Consider the following 17,157-nt stretch of genomic DNA (forward strand, 5'->3'; position numbering starts at 1 on the left):
GAATCCAATTGGTCCATAACATACATAATGTAACCCAGCCAGAGCCATAGCGGTGCAAAGTGCGAACCAAATGGCATTGAGAATCCGTCATAGCCAAGACAGACCCCCACGGCATGGAATTAGCAGAAACAATTAACACACAGTTTGAGATTAGACAATGAGGAAAATAACATAATCAGTGGCCAAGGAAATAGTTAAAAGACTAAAAAAGCAAAAAAAAAAAAAGACTAGAGAGGAAAAGCCACTTCGCCGACGAGTTTCAATGCACCACGAACACCTCCATCCTCCGCCATTGTCTAGGTAGAGGGGGGAAAACAAAAGCCAAATTAGCGACGAAGCCCGGATTTGTCTGCTTGCGCTCTCTTTCTCTTTTCTTGAAGTTGGTTTCTTTTTTGTGACGGTCATTTTTCTGAGGTAAGTTTTTTTGGGGGGTTATTGGAAAGCCATAGTTCTCAGCAAATTGGGGTTCTCCTTTTTTTCCGAGATAGAGAGCAATATCAAAAGGAAAAAACCAGATCCAGTATCATCAAAGAGAGACTGGAAGGGAATTCCAGCGCGGTGCTTGACAATTTACAAATAGTCTCACGAGAGTGCCCTGGAGAATGGCGCATGCAGATACAGCGCGACCATTTCCGAGGGAAGAGTGGGATGATGGATCGGCAGAGGGAGACGGGTATCAAATGAACGCGAGATCGAGGCGCAGGGAGGAAAGAACAGAGAAGAAGACGCAGCATCGGGGACCTTGAGCAAGAAGGACCCCACAGATCAGATCATAATTTAAAGCAGTTAAGCAGTGGGTTGGTGCTGGGGTGGCATGCGACCGCCGACCGGCATGGGGTACTGACCACCAGCCTGCTGTTGCTGCTGCTGGAGGTTCTGGTAGTACGCCATCTGCTGCTGTTGCTCGTTGGTCATGTAACCAGGGTGAATACCGGGACGCATATTCCCCTGAGGCGCGTTGACGTTGTTGTGAGCCACATCTTCGGGGGCCTCGGGGGCGACATCGGGGGCATCGACACCATTCTCACTGGCGGCTGGGTCGGGAGCGTTCAGGCATGCCTGTCAGTGTGTTAGTGACTGGACGAAAGAGTATCATTGAAGCAGACCGTAGCCTACCTGAATCAGGTTCTTGCCCTCAGCCTTGGTGACGAGCGGCTGAAGTTTGGGAGTAGTGAAGGTGTAGACAAGGCCGGTTTCGGAGACGACCAGCAGGAGAACTTGAGTGCCAGTCAAGACAGAGAGTTCATAAGCCTATAGAGAACCCTTATGGTTAGCAAAAGTGTCAATCGATCCAATGATAGAGGGAGGATCCTCGATCGGGAAACTGATGCGGAGGGGGCCTCGGGACGCGACGCACCTTCTTCATGATACCGGCCTTCCGCTTGGAGAAAGTAATGTGCCGACGCGACTTATCCTGAATAAACTTGATCTCGATCTTGCGACGCTCACGGCCGGGCTTGTCATCATCATCATCTTCATCGTCGGCGCTCATGCGGTTGCGCTTGGTGCCACGGGCATCGGCGCCGTTGCCGGGAAGGTCATCATGACCAGGGGAAAGCTTTTCGTCAAGAACCGCAGACATATTGACAATAAAGAAGAACAAAAGAGGTTTAATATGGGGGGGTGGTAGTTATGATTTGAGGGGGGGATACCGAAAGGGGAAGGCAAGAGATGACCCAATCGAGTAACGCGTTTATGGGATGTGAAAGAAAGGGAATGGGGGAATCGATGGGGGGGGGGAGAGCGAAGAAGGCAAAGTGCGAGTTGCGATGGGCAGGCGGTCTGTTACGTGAATCACGTGTAAGAGTGGTATTAATACAGTCTGTAAAGATAGATAAGTTAGGGTACCTCAAGTAATAGTAAAATTAATATTGGATGAAGGTACTTCTACTTTTACAGCAGTATTGTCTTGTAATTGAGTTGTATTTGCCTCCTTTGGACCAGACACGATTCTTGGCTTTAATCGCTCATTGGCTGGTTCCCCCTTCGGCCCCCCCGTTTGTCCTTTTTTGCCCTTTTCCCCTCTGGTCTGGACTCTTTTTCCTTTGTTGCCGATTTCAGTATTGCGAATTTCTCGGTCTTCCCAATTTTGGGGGTTTATTTGGTTATTTCTCTTCTTGATTTTAATTTGAAGTTAAAAATACGGAATAAAAAACCCCACCAAAAAACATATATAATGTACTTTTCTATACTTAGTACTCCATTCTATCTCACATGCCTCGACGGGGCAGAACTTCTCAAACGTCCGCCGCTATATGATTGGCTATTCCATCTTTAAATATGCCTATGAGCATCCCTTTTCTATCACCCTATATATCATAGAAACATCATATTTCGAGGTTACATCTACGTAGTCGAATATAAAAAATAAGAATAAAACCGAGCTCACATCACACAGGCGCGGGTCGCACCTGCCTTGTGGCATGGAATAATGGCCCTGTATACAACATACTCGCATGGCTGCATTCAGGAGTACCTCGTAAATAGCTCCAAAGGCCATCCCCCTTGTCTTCACCCTCTTATCTTTCTTATAGCCATTCCCATTCCTTTCTGATTGCAACCACAAGAACTAATCTCACATTCATCACTACACACCAAAGTACGAAGTACAAGGCTACAGTCTCGACACAATAATCCCCAGGTATCTCACATCCCCTTACTCCGTACATACACATGCATGCCTTGCATGGAACTCGTAGAGCATCTAGACATATCTTGGTGTCTCACAGACTTACTCCATATATTTACCAGGGTTCACAGGAATCAGGGTGACTCGGTCAGTAGGTCTGTAGCAAGTCAGGGCTTGTTCCCTGCTTCTTCTATTATTACTCCTATTATCACTCCCACATTTACGAGGTGTGATTTTACCATTTCTTCTCATTAGTTCATCTGGGTTGATATTGCTCCAAGCATAAAGTCATAACATTCATTGTCCCTCACACCTAGGTGGCTACCACGCGGCCTTACTAAACAGTCACGGTGGTTCCTTGGGTTCCTTGGGTTCCTTGATTAAATCGGGAACTCGAGTGCAAAAATCGACCGCCGTGAACTGTTTGTGCAAGGAAAATAATGCATCCATCCCACCGAGTCCACCTGGGCACATAGCAACAATAAGCAACCAAAGCCGATCAACGGGCCGATCCGAGAAGCCCTAGACCCGATGCAGCCAGCACAGTTAAGCTCACCCAGGCAGTCGCTTCAGGATCCCTTCCTGCATATGGAATAGCCAAAGAATACCCTACAAAACACTGAAATGACGAAAACTGATCATATTCTTCACATAATGAACAAAAAAGTTCAACGCTAATCACCAACGGAGACCCCAAAATGGGTCTGCTGTCAAGTCTATTTTTACAGAAAGGATGCAAGGCATAGGGCACGGAAAGTGGCCTTTCTCCAAAGGACACTTAAGAGCGCGGAAGACATGGAGAAAAAAAGGAAAAAAGGAAAGATAAGAGCAAGGCCAAACCGATTAGGTGTGGCAAGTCTCGACCAAGGCCCAGCATGGGTCCAAGGATTGGGAAGAAGACGGTTAAAAAAAACAAGTGAACATTTCAAAAATTGGAATACACCGTCAGGATATAGAGGGAGCACGCAAAGCCACCAGGTTCCTGAACCGTACTGGACTCCGCCAATGCAACGCCGGATAAATGAAACAGAAACTGGAGGACGCGGAGGGCAAGTCACGATCACGAGTCTCATCCGGAAAAGAAAAGGGCTGTTGGGTTGGTCGACTTGTAATCATATTGGGCTGGTGTCGTGAAGTCGGGAAAAAAAAAGCAAAAGGAAGATGTGTAGTATTCTAGAAAATAAAAAAAGAGCCGAATCATGTGCAACGAAGTGAAGAGGTACGAACAACAGTCCCAAGGACCAGCCTCAAGTAGTAGCGGTGCAATTTTATTGCTGGTAAGTGCCGCGAAGATAATGGTCACTCACACCACCGCCACCGCCGCCCTTGGGACCGAGCCAGACAATTTCAATTACGCTGTGGCCCTCATCTTCTTCGCGAACATAGAACTGGTGCACGTTCTCACCAACCACGAATGCATCACGGAGCAACCACCGGTCCTTGGCAACGCCGTCTTCCTCTGCGGGACGCAGGGGACCCAGGCGGTCTTCATAGCCGCGGGGGTCTTCGGGCCAGGTCTTTTCCGTAGCATCGAAGTTGATAGCATCATCCGGCACATGCTCGCCGTATGTGTACTTCACCAGCGAGTAGCCGTTCGTCATGACCCAGAAATGACGGAGAGTCTCGCCAGTAGCGCTGTTCACAGTTTCCTCTTGATCAAAGACCCAGCGGCGGAGAACAGACTTGCGGCCTGCGGCGGCAGAAACGGTGGTCATCTTGACCACGTCCTTGCTGTACCAACTGTTCCAGTGATGCATTGATTCGATCTTGCGACCGGACTCGTAAACACCGTCCACTGGGTCTGCCATGTCCATCTGGTAGAGCGAAGGCCAGAGGGTCAGGGGGGTGTCACCGAAGCGTTGGATACACTGGCCAAGCTTCTGGTCACCGGGCTGCTCGCCCCAAGACTGGCACTCGTCGTAGTGCTTCATCAGGACATCCAAAAGAGGCTTTGAGACAAACACACCGGCACCACCGAAAGCAATGTGGCCGAAAGTATCCACCTGCCAGCTGGCCTCAGACAAAGATCCAATGTAGTGCTTCTTACTCTCATCAAAGAGCTTCAGTTCCTCGGCGATAGTGGGGAGCGACAAGAAGAAGGTATCGTCGTCACTGAATCCAACCCATTTGGTGTGCGGGCGGTACTTGCGAATGTGCTCGGTGAACGCCTCGACCATACCGAAGTAACGGGCAGTGAAGTCGAGAGGAGAGGCCTTGAGAGTCAAGTCCAGACCGCGGTTGCGGAAGTAGGTCTCTTGCTTCTCCAGGTCGTCGTCAGACTCAGGAACCAGGACAATCAAACCGGCCTTGGTGTTTCCGTAGGAGTAAAGCAGGGAGGGGAGCAGGCGGTCCAGACGGTCGACGGTAGTGGCTAGACCAAACAGAAGCTTGGAGGTCTCCTCGACATCGTCATCGGCGGCCACATCGACGTCGATGATCTCAGGGCAGACAAAGTTTTCCGGCTTGTTCTCAGGAGACACGACCATACCGCGCTCCATGACAACCATGGGCGGGAGCACAGGCTTTTCGATTTCCTCCAAAGTGTGGAATTCGGTGCGAGGGTTCACATGACGAGGACGGAAATAGGCGCGAGTGTAGTTCTTGCGTGGGAGCCATTCAGGGAAGGGTAGGGGGGCGGCCAATTTCGGGTCAGCCTCACAGGTATTGCTAGTCGGCTGCTGCGAATCAGATTGTGCCGGCGTTTGTACTTGAGGCTGTTTGTTTCCACCAAAGGAGGCCCGATCAATTGGGTGCTTGAACCGAAGGAAAGCTGAGCGGTCGTAGCGTTCCATGCAAAAGAAGAATATTCCGATGGTCACTAGAGCGACCAGCGGGAATACCGTCTTGATCCGAAATAGAGGCATTTTGGCTTTCCTGGTGTTAAATGTCGACTTTTCAAACATGTAAATAGAAGAAAGCGAGGCGAAATCGGGGTAGATGAACACCCTGGAATTAAAAGTTATGGGTTCAGCGTGTGAGGTGTCGTTTTCCGGAAATAGCGTGCAGCAAAAGCCGGTAGCAAGATCCCAATTCCGATTTGAAGGAAGAGTCAAATAAACGAGTGTTCCAAGAGTGGATTAAAGAGTGGCAGGCAAATAAAGTGCCGAGATATTTCAACGAGAGGCTGGTAGCGTCGGGACCTGCGACACGGTCCAAAGGGGGGCAGCGTTTGTCAAGGGGGGAAGTATGAGGGTTGGAAGAGAATATAGAGGCAAGACTAACGCGGCTGGACGATGTGCCCAGTCCGAGTGAAAAGTCGATGAGAGCTTGGAGGATTGTGTCGTGAAGGTGTTGTAGGAGGAAAGAAAAAGGGAGGCAGCCGAAGCAATTAACAGGACAGGGTTGGCCATGTATAGGTATTACCGTAATATATTATTAGGCCTTTTTTTTTTTTACTTCTTTTTTTTCTATCCGTTTTCTACATCGATGTACATGCGTACATATCTGACGTTCGCAACCACCGTTTTTCATTTGATATGCTGTCTTCAATCATATCAGAACATATTGTGGCTGGATATTGTATCTTGGCTATGTATTCATCCCCCGGTTGCGGTGTTGATGCCAACTTGGGATGCAGGAACGGAGGTCTTCGATAGGACCATTTCAAATGATATGTGGCTTATACTTTGTTTCCTTTTGCTTCGTCTTACCTGTTGACTTTTAAGTGTCGATCATGACGAAAAAAGGAATGTTGTTGGTTGGGGGTGATCATCCCCTCCCAGGTTTAGTGGAATAAATATATGTACTCCGCCATGAAACTGATGATCGGCATGGGAGTTTTTTTTTTCCTCCCTTTTCCCTGTCTCGAGCACAACAATAATGTTTTTGTCTAACCCGGGCACAGGTGTGGTTGTTCAAGTCGGAAATGGTCATCTGGCGCTTTGGTACTCTAAAATAAGCATGTTTCAAGTATCTTCAGGGTCGAGAAGACCGTTTGCAGCGACACATAATTTGGATGCAGGCTCGCGTGAAGATGTCGATCAGCTGTTTGGGGCATCTGCATACATGAATTGTATGATAGGCCAGAAAATCAGTCTACTAATAACTCCGATTGCCCTCTCCCTAGCGTCTCTATCTGTATGTTGTACGGAATAACTAATGAGTACTCCATACTTGTATCTGCATATAGATCTTAGTTACTATGTATAGATACGCTATGTATCCGAATTCGTCGGCGTATTGCACCTGCACCTGTCTCAGCCTCAATCATTTAGCAGTCTCGGACAATATAAGCGACTAAAAACATCCGTTCCCATCCCGAGATCCCATCATGATGATGTGAATATAATAACGTACAAACAACTGGAGATCACGTCACTGTTATCAAGTTGGCGCTTGGGCCATTCAAGTAAAATGTGGGACCTTGGAAAGGGTTTGGATAAAAAGCTGTACGGAGCACGATGAACCACCTTGAGACCCTGGATAGAGTACGGAGTACTGAGTGGCCAGTATCAAATAACGGAAAGGACAGATGTACAACAATTGTACTCCGTACGGAGTACTCCGTACTCTTAGAGGCAAAAAGAGCGGAAATGATCAAAGACGATCGCCCTGGCACCCAGCCGCGTCAACCAGTCAAAATTAGCCGGAGGGGCAAATGAGGCCAACGCCCTCCCCACAGACACGCGTCCTTATTGACGACGTCCTACCATATGCAATGCTGGTATTCATACTCCGTACTCCGTATTCCATATGTAATATATAAGATGTAATATTAGTGGATATTCAACTAATCTACAACATATCATGAGACATTCCTATGACTCGAGGATCGTAATTTGCACAAATATCTTTACATCAGACAAGAAGTTCCCGTGGAGGAAAAAAAAGGAGAGACCCTGAAATGAAGCTTATCGGGTCACGTATTTTGAGTGGCGATAGCATTTCCTCGCCCATGGATTTCCTCACAGCCAGGTGGGCCGGGATCGACAACATTTAAAATGGTAATTTAAAATGGTCTCGGTAGTTTCTGTTTTGATCTTGTTTCATCATTTCTATGTATATATATATATATATTTAGATGATCCATATATGCATGGATTTGACTGAAGTTTCCCGGAGACTAAATACTGTTTCAGTTACAACATGCGAAGTACATCAATCAATGTATACACGGAGTACGGAGTACGTGTACTTTGTACATCGATGGACAATAGTGAAGGTACCTGAACTGTGGAGAATCATCCACTTCTGTCCAGGCCCATAGCCATGGCATTTACTTTGTACTACGGTACATAGTTATACGGAGTAGTTACGTACTAATAAGGGCACGCGTCTTGTCAGGGTTGCTTATACAAGCCTCCAAGGGGAAACTTAGGTACTCCTATCATCCCTCGTGTCCAGTGTATCAGATTAAAAAAGCCATGTCAGCACTTACGAATCCACCGGGGCATCCATCCATGGATAATATATAGTTACAATGTGATTGCACGAAACAACCGCTTACATAATTCAAAATATGCCGGTCATTTCGATGGCATTTTAAGCTTGAATGATCGTCTTGGCGTTGTTGTCACAGCGTTAAAAGGGGGGGATTCCATGCCCAAGGGTCTTTCTATACTCTGTGCTATAAAAAGAGGATTAGTGCATTTCTTTTTTTGTGGTGAGTTTTTCCATATTGGGTTTGGCAATTACGCCGCTAATATTTCCCTCCTTCACCTATATGTATGTTGTATACAAAGTAGAAGGGGCCTTCTACCATCCATCTAGATATTCGAGATCCCTGGGTCACGCCGTAGTAAGTTCTGAGTGTAATGCTCATGATCACAATATATATATCTTACCCCTACTGGAACCTACTAAATCCGTCAAGTGCCTGGGAATTTTGCCACCAGAATATCATAGTTCTTCCAATGTTCTATAATTGTAAATTAGAATGTTCGTGTCTAATAAGTTGTTTCTAAGCTTAGAAAGGCCCACATTTAAGGCCTTCTAGAAGGTACCTAGGTATAAATTGGCCCATACTTCAAGACTGCTCTTCGTCTTCTGAGGATTCGGTTTCATCCGATTCTTCAGATAACTCGCAAGATAACGCAGTCATGGTCTTTTCCTCGCCTAGTTCCCGCGCTAGATCCATAGCACCTTGACCATCGTTGTTCACCAAGCTGGAATCCATGCCGGCTTTACGTAACTCCTTGATCGTTTCGTCACCCATCTCTCCACGCTCACTCAGTACTGCTAAGTGCAATGCTGTATTGCCATCGTTATTCTTTGCAATAAAATCAGTCAGGCCACCCGCCGCCACAATATGGACTCCACATGAAAAGCTGGCTCGTGCAGCCATATGCAGAGGCGTTTCACCGTTGCTGTCTTTCAAATTAGTACCAGAGCCGGCTTCAAGCAGGATCTCAAACGCATCTTCGGCAACGCCACAAAAAGGAGCACAAGCCATGTGTAATGGAGTTTGACCAAATGAATCTTTAGACATGGGGTCAGCTCCTCGATTGAGGAGGAGTCTGATTGTTCACTCACAGTTCTGGAATGCTGCTTGATGCAGCACAGTGCGACCAAGAGAGTCTCTAGAATCCACCTTCGATCCTCCTTTTAGGAACCATTCCACCACATTTTCGTAATCGTGAGACTCACCGCCGTCCCAGTCCCCAGGATACCGGCCGTATGGCCATCCGCTTTGATGACGAAATGTGTAGTCGTCCGCCCAGTCAACAATGTGCGACAGTAAAGGTGCCGCTTCCTGTAGTATGACCATACTCCAGGGCTTGCAAGACTGGATCAACACCCCTCCAGTCTATAGAGCCAATACTGGCGCCTTTATTGTGCAAAAGCTCTATCATTTCGTGACCACCGGAACTCAAAGCCCAGTCAAGGGGAGTCCGGTCATGGCAATCCCAAGATCCTAGACAGGCACCTTCCTTGATAAGAAGCTCAGCAATTGGGCAGTTCTTGTCCCTGACTGCCAGATGGAGTGGCATCTCACCATTCGGGTCCATAGAATTCGGATTCGCTCCATGATCCAGTAAAAGCTTGACGGCGTTCTCGCAGCCTAGGAATGCAGCAATACATAGTGGCGTGCAACAGTTGAGGGAGCTTTCGTGACCCACCTGAGGAAAATGCGAGCTGATGTCTGCCAGCTTCTCATGTACCATCTCACGGAACTCTTCAAGCGGCATGGGCTCTTGTGCATTGCCATTTGCATCCAGGCCATGGGGGTTCACACCATATCCCAGTAAACCACCAATAATGACCCCGCAGTTTAGGAATGCCGCAATCCATAATGGCATGAAACCATGCCGGTTCTTCAGGTAAGGGTCTGCACCGTGCTTCAGTAAAGTATCAATCACCGTCCATTTATCTTCCGGGGAGACGGTGCTTCTGTCCCTGTAAAATATGGCTGCACAATGAATGGGCGCATCACCGTCAGCGTCAACGAAATTAGGATTAAATCCACACTCGAGTAACGCCTGCACAGCTCTCTCTTTCCCTTTCATGGCTGCTATGTGCAATGCGGAAGTCTTCCGTTGATTAAAGTGATAAATATTGACACCGCAAGCAAATAGAAACTTGATCATTTCTCCGACGTTAGTTTGAGCTGCAATGTGTAGTGGTCTCCTGTCGTCTTCATAGACATATTCCAGATCCACTTCCTTGTCAAGAAGGACCCTTACCACGTCAACTCGACCACATCTAATCGCTTCCGCCAGCGCAGCTTGGCAGTAAAGTTTCATATTATCGTACACCTTGGCCCTGTACTTAATCAAGAGTGTAACGATCTCAGGGGATCCACGGCGTGCTGCAATATCCAGGGGGGTCTGTATAGTATTCGCAGGGTCCAAGCCAGTGATAACGCCCACATCGAGAAAGTTCTGCACAGTTTTCCATCGCTCGTTTTCCACAGCCCAGAGGAACCCAGGTTTGTCGGCCTTTATACTCGCATATACATAGAGTTGCCGGCTGAACACGGCATAGCAACGATGATTTGTTTGGGCAAAAGCATTGATGTCATTCAATGACCTCAAATGGTCTGCTATGGCTAGTAGGATTTCGTTTGGCAAGCTAAGGAGAGCCATGATATTACGAAAGCCACGGCTGCAAGCTGTCAACTTGAAACCGACGTGACAGGAGAAAGTTAGCAGAGACTGAAATTGGGGGGGGGGGGCTAAAAGCTGCCAAGGCTGGCCCCCTTTGTTCAAGGAGTGACTCGTCGATGGTAGTTGTAATTCGAGGGAATTTATTTTTAATCATTGAGGTACTTGATAGGAATGAGAGCACAAATTCAACGAATACTACATAATAAATATCGAGGGAGAAGAACGGCGGTCAAAGACATCATCACTTCGCAAGTTTTTCATGACTCTTCATCATGATAGTCGACCCTTTGCTTTAATGGGATTCCTGGTTGTTCAATAGGCGCTTTGATCTTCAGAGTGCCAGAGCTTCTCATTTTGGGTAATAAGTCCTGGTTCGAGCCCATCCCTCAACTCTCAGTATTCTTTGTAGAGGTCACGCATAGTTGAGAGTGAAGTAAGCATAGGCAGAAGGTCATTCTCTGCTTCTCCAATCTTCTTCTTTCTGGTTTGCATAGTAAAAATGCGTATTTTTGTAGGTTTTCCATAGTGTTTTCTTTATCGATTCGTCGTACTTCATCTCTTAACTTGTCAATTTCGTCGATTCCAACTGATTCTTAGTGGGTGGCCTGCACTTCTCGATATCATCTTTTGGCGCATTCGTTCGAAAAGTTCTTTTTCAAGTGGCTTCGTCAAGGCATCTGCGACATTCTCCGCGCTTGAAATGACTTCCAGTCGAACGATTCCCTACCGCACTGTGTAGCGTACGAAGTGATACCTGGCATCTAGCCATTTCGTACATTTGTAATAGTTGTCAGTCATCATAATAGCATGCGCATTGTCACTATCTGTGAACAAAGTGACTGGCAATTGTTGCTTGATCCCCATCTGTTGGAGGATCTTCAGGAGGAATATGATTTCGCGTACCACTGAATAAAAAGTAACCGTTGTGGGTGATACGTATCTTCATTGTCGTTCACGGCATCTCGGCGTATATCTTTGTTTGATTTGCAATTAGCAATTGTGTGGTTCAGTGTTGGATGTATTTGGTCATGTTGTCTTGAGACTCAAAAGTCCCAATGACATCCATCATCCATCAGCATCACAACCGTACTTACCAGCTACTGTTCCCGCAGTGCTTCAATGCACATCATCCATGTATGCCGAATTGCACCATCATCTGGATGTGTCCAAGTGTCCCTTTGCATTCTCCGGTGACACTATACATAGAATCGACTTTACCCCCTCCCCCCTTCCACCTTCCAACCATGTAGAGACACCGGAAAGATGCGTGCGGGTTCTCTATCAGATATCTCGTCGTCTTTGGTAAGACACCAGGCAGAATTGTCGTATACAACCCCCATGTCGCGCCTATCGGTTCTCCCCCGATTGAGACTTCGTTAGCAGGTGACCCTACAATCCATGGTGATATTTGCCGGGCGCCTTGATTTCGGAAGCCTTGTGTCAAAGGCCTGGGGGAATTGAGCACTCCGAAAGGGGCCTGTCATAGTATTTCAACTTCCTTAACAATCTGGCTGTACAGGCCCCATGCGCTTCTCTTCAACCGTTCGGTCTCGTACTGGGGTTGTTGAAGGGGTTGAAGCAAGGCAATGAAACCTGCTTCAAATAATTTGAGGTATCCCCGCTCGACTGGGGTTTGGAATCCGTGGTTTTATACAGAAAGGGAGTGCTGCACATTGAGCGATCTCTGTAGAGAAAATGGGTGTGTGTATTCGCTATGGAGCGGGATGGAGAGAAAGTAAGGAGAGAAAAAGAAGGAAGGAGCGAACTATCTACTACAGGTGCCATCTCCATGGTGGGCCTGAGGCCATCAAATAAAGGCATCAAGAACCTAATGGACTTTTCCAAATCTTTGATTGATCATATTTGATGCCACAAAGAGCATCCATCTTCACACTCAACCCATCACCACCGGGGTTTCCTCGCCAGAAGTAAGCCAGCAAACCTTATGCGACACCTTTTCCTCGTCAAAGACCACTGCCAAATCCGCTTGGTGCTCAGTGAAATGTTCCCATGATTCAAAGGGATAGGAACCATCCTGGAGGTAACCCGGGTCTCTGATACCCTTGAATGTCAAAGATTCACCCGGCGAAGTTTTTTTTTCCCCCTCCTTAATTACTTGTTTATGCTGAAGGTACAGATATTAAAGCTACCAAATCTCTCTGACCTCCAAACATTCTGGTGATAATTACCTAAGCTCGACAGCCCCGGGTTATAAAATTGGAATCCGGGCAATGATAGCTTGTCTCTCATTGGTTACCTGCAGGATCTCTACCCACCCGATCCCCGGAAGGGCGGGTCCCCCGACATACCAAACGCCGTTCAAGAGTGAACTATGAATCATCACATATGAATCCCGAGGTCATCATATGCTGTGAATTATTTTTTAGCTTTGGACCAGGGGGATAGTACCATCGAAATTGACTCACAAGTTCTCAAAAAATCTGCTTTGATTCGTAGACATGTTCTTGAACTTCTATCTTCTGCTCCATCTAAACGATTTGAATGACGACAGCCTATATCAATGTTAATAGATTTTCTCTTTTTGCCGACCGCTCAAAAGAGTCAATATCTAGGAAACTGACTTAAACTCATCTGGGCACAATGTCGCCACGAGACAACCAGAATGAGGTCTTATCTGGCGGCAACGAGGCCAACATCAATAGGACCACAGAGTCACCGGAACGTGAGAATGTAGATTATCACACAAACCGGTCAAAGCATAACGATGGCTGGCGCCATCTAGTGCGAAATTTCACACCGGCGTAAGTGTCTCGCGTGTAGGTTGTCGACTTTGCTAACTCTTCGTGCTCAAGTTGGTTCTCGGTCAATATGGGCACCGGGATCACTTCTATTCTGCTCAACACTTTACCCTATAATGGCAAATGGTTATACTGGATATCAGTGGTGATATTCTGTTTGAATATAGTCCTTTTCGTTATTTTCTTCGCCATCACTATCTTGCGATATGTCCTCTACCCGAAGATATTCTATCTCATGGTGACCCATCCCACGCAGTCCCTTTTCCTTGGAACACTCCCTATGGGATTTGCCACGATAATCAATATGATTTGCTATGTCTGCGTGCCAGTCTGGGGAGACTGGGCTGTCTATTTTGCCTGGGCTCTGTGGATTGCAGATGTTGTTGTATCTATCATGACATGCTTCGGGATACCATTTATTGTGTATGGACATGCAAATCCTTTTCTTGAAGGTACTATCAAGACTGACTCGCGTTCTAGGATGACTCGAACGGCTGACAGCAAGCTACAGGCGATGGGTGCCGCTTGGCTGCTTCCAATTGTGTCTTGTGTTGTTGCGGCGGCATCGGGAGGTATTGTGGCTGATCTACTCCCAGATCCTCAGTATGCTCTAGGGACTATCATCGTGAGTTATGTTTTATGGGGTATTGGAGTACCCCTGGCAATGATGGTCATTGTCATTTATTTGATGCGCCTCATACTATACAAACTACCACAGAAGGCAGTGATTGTTAGCACATTCTTGCCTCTTGGTCCTCTTGGCCAAGGTGGATTTGGGTGAGTACCTTTGGAATGACCGGAATGTGCGTGTATTGCACTAATATGTTACTCTTTTCTGCATAGAATTCAAAAGTTGGGGGTGGCTGCACAAAAGGTTTTCCCACTTACAGGAACGTTGAGACCCGGATCAGGCGATACTTTATACGACATTGGCTTCTTAATGGGTCTTCTCCTGTGGTCATTTGGTTGTATATGGCTGTTCTTTGCGGTGGCAGCCATTATTCGGTCGAAGAAATTTCCATTCAACCTCGGATGGTGGGCATTCACCTTCCCGCTCGGCGTCTTTACAACCTGCACCAACCAACTGGGCCAAGAAATGCCGTCCAGGTTCTTCAGAGTTCTAGGCACAGTAAGCTATTTCCATGCAAATGTTTCATTGTCAAATGGCTAACTCACCCTAGATACTATCCGTCTGTGTTCTATTGCTATGGATTGTGGTATCACTCTTCACACTGAAGGGTATTTTCAATCGCAGTCTATTTGTGGCACCCTGTTTGGGTGACCTCCAGGAGTATGAGCCAAAGAGGTTCCAGAAAGCGAAGCACAAGTCAAAGACATAGCCCAAAGACCGCCAACTCTTGTTAATCTAGAATAAGAATCAGCTTCTGCTTATGTTGGACATAGTTATGAATGGCAAGAAGACTTTAAAGCTTAGTAGAGTAGTAAGGGTTCGACACCAAACTAGACAAAGAGAGCCCACACAAACCCACAAATGGTGCTAGGTAAGGTTCCCTTGACTGTCAGCATTAAATTGGAAACCTTCCAAGGGGTTTAGCCCTGCAGAGCACAAGGCTGATTCTTTATGTTCTAGGCCATATTTGCACACCATTTAGCTTTGAAATACTTCCAACTAAAATATTACTATAACACCATATAAAAAGTGTTGCGAGAAGCTCACTAGTAATTGAAATAGGATCTTGGGTCAAAGGATAATGTATTAATGAACATATCAATTCCGCATCTCTGTCTCGATCAGGTCCATCAACTCCTGGTGGATCACCGGCCATGCACTTAGCCTTGAACAAAAGATGCCAATCGCCCGCAGCATCTTTCCCAATAATTCTAACAATATTACGAGTCGGATAACCACGACAATACTCAATATCGTTGATGTACGATGGTCTACCGAGGGCATGGGGCCTTCCACTTAAGGGCACACCTGGAGTAATAACAGCCTCCGACCAGTCCGTTTCAAGGTACCTAGCCTTGTGCTGATTGGTAGCAGCCATGAAGAGCATTTTGGAATCTCCGACCATAGGCGCTGCTCTCATGAAATTCCCTCTCTGAATGGCAGTCATGGCCTCAACTTGCTGCTTGGTCCTGTGCTCCACTAGGGCCTTTCGGTTCGTAGACGCCACATAATTCAAGCTGATATCTTGGAGAATATTCCTTGCAACAAGTAGCGTGTAGGAATAAAAGAACGAAATGCCGATAAGGCCTGCGGCACCATTGGGGAACCACTCAGCGAAAAGATTCCACACATTGAAGACATTCATCACCATGATGGTGCGGTCTGGGGCAGGTTTCAAAGCTTTGGTCATTGTCCTTACCCACCAGGCAACCACAACATCACCCTCGCTCAAAAACGGCATTTTTGCTCCCTTCGGAGCAGTGACAGCCAGTTCCTGTAGTACGGTTTTTCTCATTCGATCCACACATCGCCCCGGAAGGCGGATATCCAAAACCCCGAATGCTAGCCCCGCGAATTCTCTTTGCGACATCAATTCCCAGAGTGGCAGACCGTAAGGTACATTCTTGTTCGTGCAATCTAGCCATAGCTCATCCAGATAGTCGTTACTGGCGGACTTTCCATTCGGCAGCGAGTACACAGGTTGATGGTGGCAGATGATCAATAGAGGAGCAATAGTGCCGCGAGCCCAAGACGCGAACTTGTAGATGTTGATTGGGCAGATAGATGACAGAAGCATGAGCTCCACAGGAAGTTCTGGTACTGCACGCCAAGGGAACAGACCGAAGGTAGCCAAGAAGATACGAGTGAAAACACGCACGCGCGCAATTCCGCCTGACTTCAACATAAATGCTCGGGCCCTCTGCATGACTGGGATATGTGGGCTTGTCCCCAAGATCTTCAGTGCGAGGTAGGCCTCAGTCGAGGTTGATACATCGCCCGGGTACTCGGGTGCCAGACCCCAGGAGCCATCACTATTCTGTTGAGAGAGTAGATAACGGCAGTAAGCTGCAGCTTCGGCTTTGAGATCTAGTCCTAAGGCCTGTCGAAGGAAGATATATTCGGCAGTGACTGACATTGCTATTCATCTCGCCGTACCAATGGCCATCGGGGTGTACCAACCCGAGAGTATAGTCGTTTGAAAGCTTTAAAGCATGCTCTACTCGAGAAACAAGGGAGGAACTGCCAGGATCTTTTCGTGAGGTCATGTTCGTAATGTGTTTCCGTCAATTGCAGAGAATAAAATGATGGATAATCTGTAGGATGATATTGCACTTTGTCCTCGGAATATGTAAATTTATACATGTTGCCAATCCACTTGCAAGCATTTGAACCGCAATGAACAGAAAAATCGAAAATTTTGCTTTTCTCGTAGCTGCATTAGTTCAAAGAAGCAAAAACTTGGCGCTGATGTGGCAGCAATATACCTGCAGCGTGATCTGCCTTCAAAGAGACCTTAACAAGACGGGGCTGTACAATAGTATGGTACATTATCCCCGCAGTTGTATCTGATCGGTTAAATCTTTTATTTCTTTTGCGAAGAATCTGTAAGCGGCAAACAACCAGCCCTGGAGGTAATCCGCACCATGTGTCGTCTATCTATGACTAGTGCTTTATCTGAGGACCAACGCATTACCCCAACCATAACGATTCAGCCGTCACCAGAAGCCAGAGGACAAGAGAGACTCTTAGGGGGTATTTTACTAGCTTTCATTGGCATTCAAACTGTTCTCCTGGTACGAGGACTATACTAGA

At 47.0% G+C, this 17,157-nt stretch overlaps 6 protein-coding genes across 6 annotated transcripts; 1 reads left to right on the plus strand and 5 right to left on the minus strand.

Moving 5' to 3' along the window:
• Positions 1–786: 786 nt before the first annotated feature.
• N7455_005001 (Transcription factor MADS-box) lies at positions 787–1,582 on the minus strand (the record flags this gene model as incomplete). Its single annotated transcript, XM_040957659.2, has 3 exons — positions 787–1,059; positions 1,117–1,251; positions 1,358–1,582. The coding sequence occupies 3 exons, from the start codon at positions 1,580–1,582 to the stop codon at positions 787–789; spliced, it is 633 nt and encodes a 210-aa protein (XP_040811987.1).
• Positions 1,583–3,897: 2,315 nt separating this feature from the next.
• Positions 3,898–5,493, minus strand: gfsA (glycosyltransferase family 31 protein; the record flags this gene model as incomplete). The annotated part of the gene is made up of 1 exon (XM_040957560.2): positions 3,898–5,493. The coding sequence occupies one exon, from the start codon at positions 5,491–5,493 to the stop codon at positions 3,898–3,900; it is 1,596 nt and encodes a 531-aa protein (XP_040811990.1).
• Positions 5,494–8,594: 3,101 nt separating this feature from the next.
• On the minus strand, positions 8,595–9,020 carry N7455_005003 (ankyrin repeat domain-containing protein; the record flags this gene model as incomplete). Its single annotated transcript, XM_040957646.2, has 1 exon — positions 8,595–9,020. The coding sequence occupies one exon, from the start codon at positions 9,018–9,020 to the stop codon at positions 8,595–8,597; it is 426 nt and encodes a 141-aa protein (XP_040811898.2).
• Positions 9,021–9,288: 268 nt separating this feature from the next.
• On the minus strand, positions 9,289–10,653 carry N7455_005004 (ankyrin repeat domain-containing protein; the record flags this gene model as incomplete). Its single annotated transcript, XM_065604930.1, has 1 exon — positions 9,289–10,653. One exon carries the CDS (start codon positions 10,651–10,653, stop codon positions 9,289–9,291), a length of 1,365 nt encoding a protein of 454 aa, XP_065461830.1.
• Positions 10,654–13,275: 2,622 nt separating this feature from the next.
• On the plus strand, positions 13,276–14,773 carry N7455_005005 (TDT family transporter; the record flags this gene model as incomplete). Its single annotated transcript, XM_065604931.1, has 4 exons — positions 13,276–13,436; positions 13,488–14,210; positions 14,277–14,562; positions 14,615–14,773. The coding sequence occupies 4 exons, from the start codon at positions 13,276–13,278 to the stop codon at positions 14,771–14,773; spliced, it is 1,329 nt and encodes a 442-aa protein (XP_065461831.1).
• Positions 14,774–15,162: 389 nt separating this feature from the next.
• Positions 15,163–16,480, minus strand: N7455_005006 (uncharacterized protein; the record flags this gene model as incomplete). The annotated part of the gene is given in 2 exon segments (XM_065604932.1): positions 15,163–15,223; positions 15,237–16,480. The coding sequence occupies 2 exon segments, from the start codon at positions 16,478–16,480 to the stop codon at positions 15,163–15,165; spliced, it is 1,305 nt and encodes a 434-aa protein (XP_065461832.1).
• Between the last annotated feature and the right edge of the window lie 677 nt (positions 16,481–17,157).

This window comes from Penicillium solitum (assembly GCF_028829755.1).
Source record: "Penicillium solitum strain IBT 25940 chromosome Unknown utg000003l_segment0_segment0, whole genome shotgun sequence".
NCBI classification, from domain to species: domain Eukaryota; kingdom Fungi; phylum Ascomycota; class Eurotiomycetes; order Eurotiales; family Aspergillaceae; genus Penicillium; species Penicillium solitum.